Source organism: Crassostrea angulata, chromosome 10 (genome assembly GCF_025612915.1).
Source record: "Crassostrea angulata isolate pt1a10 chromosome 10, ASM2561291v2, whole genome shotgun sequence".
In the NCBI taxonomy this organism is placed as follows: Eukaryota; Metazoa; Mollusca; class Bivalvia; order Ostreida; family Ostreidae; genus Magallana; species Magallana angulata.
Window position 1 is genome coordinate 36,839,708 of NC_069120.1, and position 13,402 is coordinate 36,853,109.

A 13,402-nucleotide genomic window follows, 5' to 3' on the forward strand; every position below is an offset into this window, starting at 1 on the left:
ATGTAAATTCAAAACAGTTGTCAGCAAGCAGTAGGATTCCACCATACAAGTATCGTACACGCGATTATACTTTCATAAGAAAATAAATACTTCCTTATCATCAAAGGAAACATCAAGCTTCGGTCACAGAACTAGGCATCTCTTACCTCTTATACAACAATCCGTCTTTCTTTTTTTTTTTGGACGTGATAGATCTTTTGCACTTGAGCGTGTAATGCGTTTGACGTCAAATTCTCAAATGTTTCCTTCTCAATAAACTTTATGTTGTCCCTCATTTAGTAACTAACTTAATATGGGGCAGGTCAGACTTACCATAGTATTGTTTTTAGGAACATTTGTCCACGCTTTAGTTATTGAGGATCCCCAGAACGAACAGTCTCTGCCTGCTGGATTCCAAAGACCAACTTTGAAGTCGAGTCTTGACGAGCCGTTAGGTTTCGGTCAGATAAGCCCGTTTTCCGGCGTACCCTCATCAGGAGCTGGAAATTTTCCCTCTGGTCAAGGACCATTAAGTGGTAATTTTGGAAATTTCCCAATAGGAACTGGTTCTGCAAGTGGTATACCGGGTGCAGGTGGTAATTTCGCAGGCTTCCCAGTGGGAACTGGTTCTGCGAGTGGTATACCGAGTGGAAGTGTTAATTTCGCAGGCTTCCCAGTGGGCACTGGTTCTGCGAGTGGTATACCGAGTGGAAGTGTTAATTTCGCAGGCTTCCCAGTGGGCACTGGTTCTGCGAGTGGTAGACAGGGTGTTAGAGGAGTGCCAGGTGGAAGTGGTAGTTTTCTGTCGGGAACTGGTTCTGTAAATGGTATAGTACCTAGAAGTGGTACGGTTGAGGGCTTTCCAACCAGCAACTTTGATCCTCTGCGAGGCAGTTTCCCAATAGGTTCTGGCCAAAATCCAAATCTACCTTTCAGTTCTAATAGGCATAATCCTTTATTTGAGAGATCGCCTTTTAGTCCTCTTACTCCTAACCTACCAGGAAGCTCAAGCCAGTTTCCTTCTTCACTGGGAAGGTCACCGAATAGACCACAGGTAATATTTGTTCCAGTGCCATCTCAAGGACATTCTCATCATCACGATCCTCATCATCACGATATACCAGCAAAGCATGATGATCCCCACCATCATGACGTGCCGGTGAAGACTCCTGACCCCCACCATCATGACGTTCCTGTAGGGTCTCATAATCCCCACCACCACGACATACCGGTGAAGACTCCTGACCCCCACCATCATGATGTTCCTGTGGGATCTCATAATCCCCACCATCATGATGTCCCCGTGGGTTCTCATGATCCCCACCATCATGACGTCCCCGTGGGTTCTCGTGATCCCCACCATCATGACGTCCCCGTGGGTTCTCATGATCCCCATCATCATGATGTTCCTCTGGATCCCTTTAATATTTATAGCCCCAGTCACAAGATTGGAGATTTGGTGCCTATTGGACACGGAGTACCTAGGATTCCCCCACCCCCGCTCAATGGGCCGGAATGTCAGTTTAGGTCAGTGAGTTTATTCATAAAATTTGTAATTACAGATCATATATATATATATATACACTAGCAGCTTTAATTTAGTCTTAACAATAGCTTAAGGACGATCTCTACTCAGAATGAAAAAAAACACCCACTGACGATAATAAGAAACGATCTATATATGTACATGTGATAGACCTTAGTGTTACTTTTTCACTTTCAAAAAAGTAGGCCAATGACATACTTTTCGAGTTTATGGCCATTGAATAGTTTTTTTGGGTTTTTTTAAATTACACAATGCTGTTTGACACAACCACACAAAGTCTAAGCTCTTGTCAAAATGGTTCTAAATAGATACAAAACATTAAGTTTTTAGTGACAATCTTTAAAAAAAAAATAACCCAGTCCGAATTTCCTCTATTAGTTTTCAAATCCTTGACCATTTTCATTTCAAATTCACATAACAAATGAATGATGATAAAACTGAAACATGTATTGTGTTTAACTACTTGTATTGACCTTATTCTGCTGGCATAAAATTGATATGAGGCAGGCCAATGATCAAAATTTGAGATGCGGTGGCTTTTTTGTTTCTGTTTTTTAACATCCAGTCGTTTAAATTCCGCGATGTTAATATTTCACGATTTCTCAAAAAGTACCAATCGCGATAGCTTAAATTTCACGCTCCAAGAAACCCAGTTAATTAAAGTATAAGCATTAACACGTTTTTAAAAAAAACTTATGTTAGTATTTAGGATGGGTTTAATTTCGCGGGGAAATGATTACATAGTCATAGTGAAATTAAAACCATCATGATTATTTGCCAATCTACAATATTTTTGCAGTGCCTGTCGTACGATTACCTTAATAATTAACTGTGGTAAAAACAACAGAAAATATGCAAATGAATCTGAACTTTTGATTTATAGTACTGCCAAAAATGTTTAAGCGGAAAACAAAATTTTAAAAATTTAATCAAAATTTCCGGTCTTTTTCAATCAATCCATATTTGTTTGAGCCTAATTCTATAATAAAGTTAATTTATCGAATGTTATGTCAACAATAATTCATTTCAAAAATACGTTTTGTGTTAAGGGCAAATTTTACTCCTCAAAATGAAAAATTACTTTATAACAATCCAAATTTGACAACTCAAACCCTGAGTAAACAACATCCTTAACGTTCTTTTTTATAATGAACACAAAATCACCAAGGGCATGGCAAGATAATTTTAAACTGTTGTATCTCAATTTTCTACACTGCGTGTTAATTTTATGTTTAAAATGTTTTTATTATGTTATACGATGTATAAATGTATTTTATTTATCAACCGATTTTAAGGCGTGCCACCAACAAGCTTCTTGTGTATTGATGCCTATATAATTTATCATGTTAATGTGTTCATGTTATAATAAACGCTGATTAATCCCTGAAGGAAATTAAGGAAGATGGATCTTTTACTTGATTGAAATTCTAAGTAATTTAGTGTCACAAAAAGTTACTTTGAATACATTTAAACTCCGAACATTTTTGTTACTTTTATCAAATAATACTGACTACTTTTTACAAGAATTTGAGTACCTGTGACAATTAGGAGTGAAACATCTATGTCATATGCATGTCATTAATTAATGCATATTTAATCAAATTTTAATTTTATTGACTCAGGGGCTCTACTGAAAATACACTGTTGATTATTATGCTACGTGCTTTCTATCACGATTCACAGCGCGATTGAAATCGCAGTTCTGATCGTAGAGTAATCGCAGCAGTTCTCACCAGATCTTGAGATCTGCCGTGGCAATCGTAGAAATCGTAGAATTTTATTTACAATCTCAGTTGTTTTCTATTATTGAAAGGATTACTTTTGCATCGTTACTAGGCGCAGCATGTCGCACTTAGTAACCTTGCCTCCCTTATTGTGATGATCTGGACCCATCTAGAGGAAATAAACAACACCCTTCGATGCGATCAGTTGCGATGCGTCGATATGGTCAGTCGGACTATTTAAACAATAAAATGCTATATCTTTAATAAATCATGTGGGTTATCAAGGTAGCTAGCATTTCAGCATGCCTGCGTTATACATTGATATATAACGTCGGGATCGAATCGCTGTTCAAATCGTTATCATTGTCCATCTTGATCGTGAAAAGAATCGTCAATATTATCATGTCCCTTCGCAACAGAGCACATCGAATCGGGATGAACGAATCGTAACGTATCCGAACGTATATGCAGGTATGCGCGACCGAAATCGGGAATCAATGTCGCGCGGATCGGGAATTCGGACCAGATCGATACAAAATCGGAAATTCTATCTAGACAATCTAATCAGAACATATTTTATCGTATTTAAACGGGCACTTAACTACAATATCGTTCAAAGTTGAGAGATTTGAAGTCTAATATTAATGTAGGAAGGATCAAAATACACGAAACTAAGTTTAGAAACATCTTCACATATAAAACTTGAGAATTAACGATTTCATATTATATGCAGTGATTATCTTAAAATATTGCCCTCTTAAATGAGTAAAAAGTCCCTTATTTGAAACGGTTAAACATCGGGCTCGGAAACATAGTCGCCTTTACAGATAGGGCTAAAATTTTCTGGTTCATTTACGTACATGTAGTGGTCCACCACTACCACTGTGTGGTCATTTTTACTTTTTAAGATCCATAGCCTTACTGATAGTTTATTACTCATCACAAGGGGATTTTGAATTTCTAGCTTAAAAATATCTAAGGTTCCTGTGACGGAAGCTGAATTTTACAACGTAGTCTTCTATAACAGTGGTCAACCACTACCACTAATGAAAAAAAATGAGCGACCATGGCTTATCCACTGTTATATGCTTGGTTTGAAAGTGATGCTATTTTCCGTTAGCAGTGGAAAATTTAACCGTAATCTTGAATTTCACATACTGAGTACTTGGTTTGAAAAAGATGCTATTTTCCGTTAGCAATGGAAAATCTAACCGAAATTAATTTTGTATATTTCAGTGGCTGTTCCATTGGTCGGGAGTGTGTGATCGCCAAAACCATTGTGACGGAGAGTGCGACCCTGTGCCCCCGGGCTTACAGCGGCCGGTGTGTCTGTGTCCCGGGCTGTGTCCATCACCAGAAGTTTATACCCCAGGGTTACCTCAAGTACGAGGGGAGGTGCAGTTACTGCAAGTGCTTCCCCGATGGTCGGGTAAGTTTGTCCTCAATAAGTCCAATAACTGATTTTAATTTTTTATATTAATATCTTACAAGAAGAATGAAAGAAAATGAGTTTGATAAAACATTCAAATGATTGTTGTCAATGAAAGAAAGTGTTTTCGGTCATTCTTTAGATATTTATACATGTATTTCATAATGAAGAGCGTTTGTATGAAAGAATTTACTTTGAAAAGTTACCTAAGCTAGCGTGTAATTTCCTAGAACTTCGATGAAGTCTATAGTACGTGCATGTGTAAAATGTTCAGAGTTTTAATTTGGCGAGTTATGTACTTATGAACTTTGATGAAGGTTTTGGTATGGCGTGTGTACAATTATTAGGGTCTTATTTTGGCGAATTGTGGTATTCATACATCCATCTAGAGAGGAAAAAACTGATGAAGGAACAAATTATCACTGTTGAAAAAAATATGCGATTTTGTTTTTGTAGGTTGAGTGCAAAAAATCCAAAGCTTGCTTTGCAGCAAAGAGAAGGGATAGAGAGATTCATAGACAGGATAGAGAGATTCATAGACATATGGATCGACCGGTTCGTAGAAATGGACGAAGACGAGTTGGAGTCATTGACCTGGGAGGAATAGTCAGAAATTTCCTCGGAAGAATTTTAGGATAATATCACAATTAACTGTAGAGTAAATCATTTTTGAAACAAAATCAAAAATATGTATAGAAATGTTTGACAATGAAATCTGAAAGTGTTGGATGAATAGACGAATTGTTTTAACGACTGCATGCTATTCCTGTCAAGAAACAGGTCTTGAACATACATGTTAGCATGTCCTAGTTGACCATTCACAAATATGATAATATTTACATGACTGTATACTGTTTTTCATGAAGATCGGTAGTTGTTTTTTTTTCAATTATATCATATTTAGAAATGGGGAAAGATAATAATATTCAACATATTCATTTCAGTAAAAATATACCATAAGAGCAGCTTATATTAAAATGTGTAAGATACACATATCAAAAATACTGATAGCGGAATCATTAGAATTTATGTCAGACTCTGCTCATTTGTCCGCGATGTAAACTGTAAGATTCTTATTATTTTGCATTTGTAAAAAAAAATATAGTTATGATGTTGAAGAATCATATGGATAATATTATTGTATATTTTTGGAATAAATGTTGAACGTGTTCAAACCTTAGTAAACATTTATTTAATCTATAAAGAGAGTCATACAATCATAGATCACCGTTTTTTAACGGGAAAGAGTGGTATACTTAATTCATATACTTTTTTTGTTCTTTTAATTCTAATTCAATGAATAATGATCCATCAAAAGTTATATAATATAATTAATTTAAAATAAAATATTTGTATTAAAATTTTCTGATTTGAAGAATATCGATTGCCCTCGAAACTAGAAGCACGAAGTTTTGTGTTTTCTGTTCAATCCGCCAATTAATGGCCAAGTAAAGACTAACTTGGATTTTAATTGTAAATACGTCTCTTTTAAAGGGGCATGGCCAGGATTTTGGTCAAATTTTATTTCTCTGTTTTTATTATTTAAAATGATTTATGAATGCATTTCTAATGATCAAATGAAATTTGGGTGCCCGTCGATGAGTTTTAAGCAAGATACAGGGCTCATAATTCTTCGTCACGTAAACAAGGCTCGTGCCCTGTTTTTGTTTACATAGCTTTAATATACCAGTAAAATATTTTTCAAGCTGATTTTTCTATATTCTTATTCATTTTAAACATATTAAATAAACAGTTCCTAACGATTAACACATTCATTTTAGGTCTAAAACTGGAGTTTTCACTTCAACATTCAAAATGTAAACAAAAGCTTTGTTTACATAGCGAGGAATTGTAAGCTCTGTAACTCGCTTATAACTCAACAAATGACACTCAAATTTTGGTTGCCTATTAAAAATGCCTTACTGAAGCATTATAATAAACATTAAAATCGAAAAAATAATTTTTGACCAAAATCGTGACCATGTCCCTTTAAGTGTACAGTCCTCTGTCGCCGTATGTACAGAAGTTCAGCAATACTCGGTAAATTGAGGGATAAACTTTAATGGAAGAAGAATAAGCCCATACTAATATACAATATGTTCATGCGTAGTCTTTGCATGAGAACACATGAAATATACTTTAAGGGCATCGTGATAATATGAACAACAACTGTTACAGTTGATTTCCGATGCATCATTTTGGGCATCGTAATGTAAAAATCGAACATCTTCAACGTATTCACCGCATCGAAGTTTCGATCAAGAAAAAAGCTAATTTGTGAGGACCCTTTACGCGTTCATAAAGCTTGGTGGCGTTAGGTTGTAAAGGAAGACGGCGACATAATGAGTGAACACCATATTTTAGTACTTTGCTTCACAATTTGTTTCATCTTCTTTTCGAATGGACAATTGGCATCTCTAAATAATGGATTTCCATCCAATGACGATCCTTCTATGAAAAACTTGAAATTAAATCTGTTCAGCAATCCCTTTGGCGAAAAAGATGTTGAAAAGAACAGAGGAGCAGTGCCAATGATACCAGATACAAAGACACCTGTGGAAAGACCAGATTCTGGCATAGGCCCACAGACTGCGGATCAAAATGGCGTTCGTCGAAAATTTGGCTCGAGGCAGTCTTGGAGATCAAAGTATACTAAGACAAGACAAATTTCGCCACTTGTAAGCAATCAAAATCGGATCGGCCAACCCGGGTTAGTTTCCAATGGCGTTGCTAATCCATATTTGCAGCAAAAACCAGTGACACAGACAATGGAAGAGAAACCAAAACCATACGTTCAGCCACCGCCCCAAAATCCTTATGTTAACCCAATTCCAGTTGTTCAGGACATCGGCCATACTGGTGGAGGAATACCAGCTGTTCCACCCATCCCTGCGACGACAAACAATGAGGACGCGATAGCTGAGGAATATGAATTTGGAGGGGAGAGTTTTTTGGTGCCATGTCAATGGGCGTAAGATTAATTTCATTCTTTTATTTAGATTATTCAAATTTTGGTGATTGATTTTCAAATTGGTATAACAAGCATTGGACACTATTTGCAAAAAAATTATTAGATTTCTATTTCCCCCTGTAATCATTAGTTTGTTTAGCTGAATATGGCGGCTTTTCATCCGCAACAAAGACACACATTTTTCAAACATTAGACAAAGTAATCATCACACATATGCATGAACAATTCATACATATGCATGAACGATATCGGTAGTAAGTGTTTGAACCGTTTAATAAAAAATACTGCAGCATACATGTATTTGATCGCACAATGACTTCCATGTTGTGAAGGTATTTCATGATTTATGCTTCTGATTTTTTTAACATTAAGTGGTTGCATTGGAGATTTCCGTTGCATGAGATTCGAAAATGGCCGTGCCATCGTTTGCAGTGAAAATTCAATGGAGTTTTGTCAGTGCATGAAAAGTGGGTAAAAGTACCGTAAAACTATTGCGATTTAATTCCACAGTGGTTGTTCATTTCACATAACATCACAAGTTAATTTATAAAATTGCACTTATCTTCTATTGCAAAAAAAAATTACGAAAAACAGAGAAAGGTAAAGGTAATGCGGTCGGGCCTCCAATATCCGTACCCGGATCGAGCATACCGGTACCGGAAGTACCTAAACTGGAAGTGACAACTAGCGACGGGTTATCTTCCGTTCCGCATGACATGGAAATCGGAGGAGAAAAATTGCCCGGATTTCCATGTCAAATGGGGTAAGCAAGAATATGAAATTGTTATTTACATAAATTCGTATGTTCTCTTAGCGATGTTCTTCTGTAACTCATAACACTGTGCCGGATAATTATGCCAGTGCAAAGGTGGCATTTTTGCACCCGCTTAAGCTGCATATATCGAAAAATTCAAATATGCCATATGATAGACCATTGCTTAAAGAGTTAACAACCACCTTTGTTATCATTGTATCTCACCTGTCAGGTGAGATATTTACCGTTCAAAAATAAATTCCTATAGGAAAATAATTTTTCCCAGAGGAAAAACAATATTCCTATAGGTAATTTGAAATATCCTATCGGAATACAAGAACTTCCTATAGGAATTTCAATTCCGATAGGATTTGATAAAATCCGATAGGAAAACTTACTATCCTATAGGAAAACTACATGTCTGAATCAAATTCCTACAGGAAAAATACCATTATCTATAGGAAATATAATTTCTATAGGACTTTCAAAAAATCCTATAGGATTGTCAATATTTCCTGTAGGAGAATCAATTCTCTTATGTGAATTATCATTTTCCGATGGGATATTAATTTCTAAAGGTAAATATCTCACCTGTCAGGTGACACACTAAAAACAAAAGTGGTTTTATACTCTCTAGACATGCAATGGTTTATCATTTGGTATAAATGGATTTTTCCGAAACTGCATCTTAAGCGGGTGCAAAAATGCCACCTTGGCACTGGCATAATTATCCGGCACAGTGTTTCATATTCGGTGCAAAGTTTGGAAAAAAATTACTCTCCTTTTTTCTCTTATTTGAAAGACAAGTCACATCACTACCTTAAAATAGCAATTACAACAATTTTGTTGTGTGATGAATGTAATTGATGTTTTTACGGTGAATGTTTGTAAAATGATTTTCCTCTCCTTCAAATCAAACAGATAGAGCTGAATCCAAACTACTTGTATTATATTGTTTGTTTACAATTTTAAACTACACATTCTATTATAATTTCTCCGTTGACAAAATCGTAATCATGACAATTTTCCATTTGATGTTCAAACGAATATTACAGCGGTTGCATAGAACCTTATACCTGCATGACAATCAAAATAGGCAAACTGGCGTCTTGCCAAAACATAGCAGAGACATGCCAGTGCATGAAAAGTAAGATGAACATATTTTCTACATAAACTCCATAGGTTGCATATTTTAAAGGAATAAGATTTGAAATTGTTATAAATATTTTTTTTTTACTTTTAATCGATTTCTTTTACAATGTACCTTTCAAATAACTTCAATTATTCTAAATTATTCTAACGGAGGAAGAAGACATAGTACAAATGTCGAAACTAGACAAAACAGTGCATATATATACGGGAATTTTTGTTGTGTTTGTTTGGTACTCAATTAATTTACCCGCTCAATCGCATGCTTTCCTTTTCTCCATTTTAAAGAAAAAGATAGTGGTAGTCCCGACTCTATGCTGCCGCCAGCTACAGAAGTTCCTCTCGTCTTGACAACCGATTCGGTCATTCCTTGCCAGTTCTGGTCAGTAATACTTTCTCCGACTCTCTGATTCCAATATTGAATATACTTTGGTGCTATAGAATACTAGTATAAGTGTTGGTTTCAAACAACATTTTTCCATCAAAATTTCACATTTGATTTACAATACTGATTTTCATATTGATTTACTAATTGTTATTGATAATCAGGTTATCGGACTTATTGGGTTTTTAGGGGCTGTGAAAGTGGATTCGAGTGTTTACTGATGGTGAATGGTAAAAAACGGAGCTGTCCCACGAACAGTAATGCCGTCTGCCAATGTGTTCGCCGTAAGTAGCCAGAACAATTTCCTAAAACTCGGGTTGACATGCGTGTCGTAGAGCTACCGATTTGCAGCTTATTACAAAAAAAAAATAATCGAATTTGGCCCTAAGATCATAAACTGTGAGTTTAGCTAATATAACTTTCAAAATTAATTTTGAAAATGTACATGTTGTCAAAACAATCGCTATTGTTGGTTCTGTTAGATTATACAACCTTGCAACTTTTAAAATAGATTTTTAATTAAAAAAATAATAATAATTTAAAATAATCAAAATCTAAAATTAAAGAAAAACATCGGTCGACCAACGGTTTCACTAGAGACACTTTATTGAATGTTTGTTACGTGTTTATACCTGAATTTGCATACAATACATCATGGTATCTATTAATTCTTGCCATTCGTTTAAAAGCTGCCAATAAACTTACATTAAAGTCATGACTCTAGTCAAGCAGTGATATATCAACTTTTGGTGTTTTTTTAAATAATAAAAAAGGCAGTGAAAATAGTGTTTTTCAAGTAAATCACGTTTTCAAAGCAAATAATAGCATTAAAATCTATAGCGCCAATGTTTTAATTTCTAACGCCTTAGTTTGTTTTAACATTTATGTGTTTCTCCTAGATGTATGTATTGCATTAATTATCATTCTTGTTAAGTGTACTTTGAAAAAAAAAATCCCACCAAAAACCATGTTCGTTGCGTATTGATAAATCAATGCTACTGCATACTGGTACTCTGTCACTATCCGTCACGTAACGCCTTGGGGGACTGGTGTGAGGTTATCTAAACTGTGTTGTCAAAAACAAAATAGCGGCAAAAAACCTTTTCTAAGTCTAGAACTCACTTCACCCATATGAAGATTTCAATTTGATATGGTCAATATGTAATTTGAAACTTGATTTTATTATTTTTTTTGTTGTTGAAAAATTCCATTTTTGTAATCTGATTGCTTGAAATTACATGTAAAAAAAATTAAATGTTGAATAAAACAAGCATTTATTTTTCACGTGTTTTATGATTGGATTTTTCCATATAATCTATCATATTCTGCAAAATAATTCTACTAAAGTGTTAAGTATAGCAGTATTGTATTTTACACATGTATTACCGTTATACATGACTATAAGATGGGCCGACCAGTGTTAACTGAATTAAGAAAAAAATCAATGTGTGAAATATTTCCTGTTGTTTGCATTATAATCATAATGTTTTGAATTAATTTCCAGATGTCGTTGGCTGAGCTTATCTGGTCAAAGACAACAACCAAAGCGAGAAAAGTTGTGTTGTTTTTTCAAATAAAATATATTTTTATTTATCATGATTCTTGTGGCATTTTTTCCCTTTACATGTGTTACATGTATGTGTTTGGTTATAATTTACTGTTTGTTTGTTGTTCTGAATAAAAAAATACCCCCCCCCCCTCTCTCTCTCTCTCTCTCTCTCTCTCTCTCTCTCTCTCTCTCTCTCTCTCTCTCTCTCTCTCAGAAAACTGCGTGACTGAGAGAAAAGAACGACAACTGTGTTATTCTTGTTTTTCTTCTCTTCTTCAGCAGAATAATAACTGTATCTCTCCTTGTCTTTCATATTCTTTGAGACATTCAATACAGCAATAAGATATTTGGTCCTGTATTTAGGATAATCAATAAATCAATCATGAAATATTCCTTTGATGTTTTTATACTTAAAACAAAAGTCAAATTAAAAATCGAGGGGTAAATGATATGATGTACAGGTGTCCAAATCCTAATCAAGACACTATCAATTATGATTATGACATTCTATTAATTATCAAATTTCAAAGAGCGGGAAATTATGTAAACATGTAAAAATGCAGATCACTATAGATAGATAAGAAAATTTTCCCAGCTATTGCCGTACTGTACATCAAGGTATTTTTTTTCCTTGTATTTTAAAGTCATTCATGATGGTATGTGTAATTTGTAGCGTTCCCAGTTCTAGTTGATATGCCTATTTAAATAACACGTGTTAACTTATCAATCTCATCGCCGTGAGCCCAGTTAGTAGTTCTAGAAACTCTGATAAAACACAAGTGTGAAGGGAGGGCCTTGGGGGCTCACGCGATAAACTTAATCCTGATAATCCCAGATAATTAATTCATTCATACAATTTGCAAAAAAATTGTAGTAATTTCTATTGTGTAAATAATTAGGTCCTGTTGTTTTGTATGCGTATACCGTTAAAATGCACTGTCTAAAATAAATGTCAAGGATGATTCTACAATGTATGTATAACCTGCGTTTACCGAGGGAGTTATCCGAGGTCAAAAGAATACTTCACGGATCTGATAGTAAAAATATGCAGTCAAGATAAGGTCCAACACAAAAAAAGAGGCCTTGATTGCCAATGATTATGACGGACGCGTAAATTTGGGAGCAAATGGTTTCAGCTACAATTTGCGTTTAAGAGGACGTGCACTCCCCCCAAAATTAAAGAATTTTCATCAAGATCTATTCTTTACAGATGGACAATCGCTTACACACGCACGCACGCCAACCAACCAGACAGTTTATTTTTCAAAACAGAAAAGTGAAAGAAAAAAATGTTCCATTCTGTGGATAAGCATCAAATTAAATTTTTCCTCTCTTATCGCTCCAGAAAAGAAAAATAGATGATATCGTTGCGTCAACCCATTATTTAAAGGTGTCCAAAGGGGTTATAAATCTATCAGTCAAGTTTACACCTGCAGGTCATGAAAACAATCCAATTGATTTATCGCTTATCAAAGAAAGGCTACTTCACATTTATTTGGAAAAGTATTAATCCTTACAGACTTTGGAAATGCCTCCATGTTTATAACTTTCAATAGTCTTTCGAGTTTTCAATGGCTTTATCTCATTTCGTTTGTAACTTAAACAAATGCAACGGGGGTCAATTCGCACTATATTTCCCCCCGAATCCAACAGGTGTCAGTGAAATTTTTCAAGTACTTTCAAGAGGACGGGTCTGAGTAATAACAAGAATCCATTGCAATTCTTAGATATGGCAGAGTTCTTTTCCTATCATAGAGATTTCTAACTGGTCTGATATCTTTTTTTCATTATTTCCATAAGATTTAAAACTCGGTATTAAATGTAATCGCGCAAATCGCACCCAAGTACACATATATAAGGTTTGTGTACAGTTTGTATTGATACAAGGATATTCGGGATGTATTTGATTTTTTAAA

The 13,402-nt window shown here is 35.0% G+C and overlaps 2 protein-coding genes across 2 annotated transcripts; both read left to right on the forward strand.

The window, feature by feature from the left end:
• Positions 1–19: 19 nt before the first annotated feature.
• On the forward strand, positions 20–5,848 carry LOC128168273 (atrophin-1-like). Its single transcript, XM_052834473.1, has 3 exons — positions 20–1,506; positions 4,486–4,678; positions 5,135–5,848. Exons 1-3 carry the CDS (start codon positions 293–295, stop codon positions 5,315–5,317), a joined length of 1,590 nt encoding a protein of 529 aa, XP_052690433.1. The 5' UTR covers positions 20–292; the 3' UTR covers positions 5,318–5,848.
• Positions 5,849–6,974: 1,126 nt separating this feature from the next.
• Positions 6,975–11,522, forward strand: LOC128168275 (uncharacterized). The gene is made up of 7 exons (XM_052834475.1): positions 6,975–7,649; positions 8,022–8,116; positions 8,244–8,412; positions 9,459–9,550; positions 9,841–9,934; positions 10,127–10,221; positions 11,442–11,522. Exons 1-7 carry the CDS (start codon positions 7,021–7,023, stop codon positions 11,453–11,455), a joined length of 1,188 nt encoding a protein of 395 aa, XP_052690435.1. The 5' UTR covers positions 6,975–7,020; the 3' UTR covers positions 11,456–11,522.
• Positions 11,523–13,402: the final 1,880 nt, after the last annotated feature.

Excerpts from the sequence above, each read along its gene's own strand:
- LOC128168273 (XM_052834473.1), top strand. The coding sequence starts at position 293 with ATGGGGCAGGTCAGACTTACCATAGTATTGTTTTTAGGAACATTTGTC. Across the intron at positions 1,507-4,485 it reads GGGCCGGAATGTCAGTTTAG|TGGCTGTTCCATTGGTCGGG; the intron begins GTCAGTGAGTTT and ends TGTATATTTCAG. Across the intron at positions 4,679-5,134 it reads AGTGCTTCCCCGATGGTCGG|GTTGAGTGCAAAAAATCCAA; the intron begins GTAAGTTTGTCC and ends TTGTTTTTGTAG.
- LOC128168275 (XM_052834475.1), top strand. The coding sequence starts at position 7,021 with ATGAGTGAACACCATATTTTAGTACTTTGCTTCACAATTTGTTTCATC. Across the intron at positions 8,413-9,458 it reads GGATTTCCATGTCAAATGGG|CGGTTGCATAGAACCTTATA; the intron begins GTAAGCAAGAAT and ends CGAATATTACAG. Across the intron at positions 9,935-10,126 it reads GTCATTCCTTGCCAGTTCTG|GGGCTGTGAAAGTGGATTCG; the intron begins GTCAGTAATACT and ends TTGGGTTTTTAG.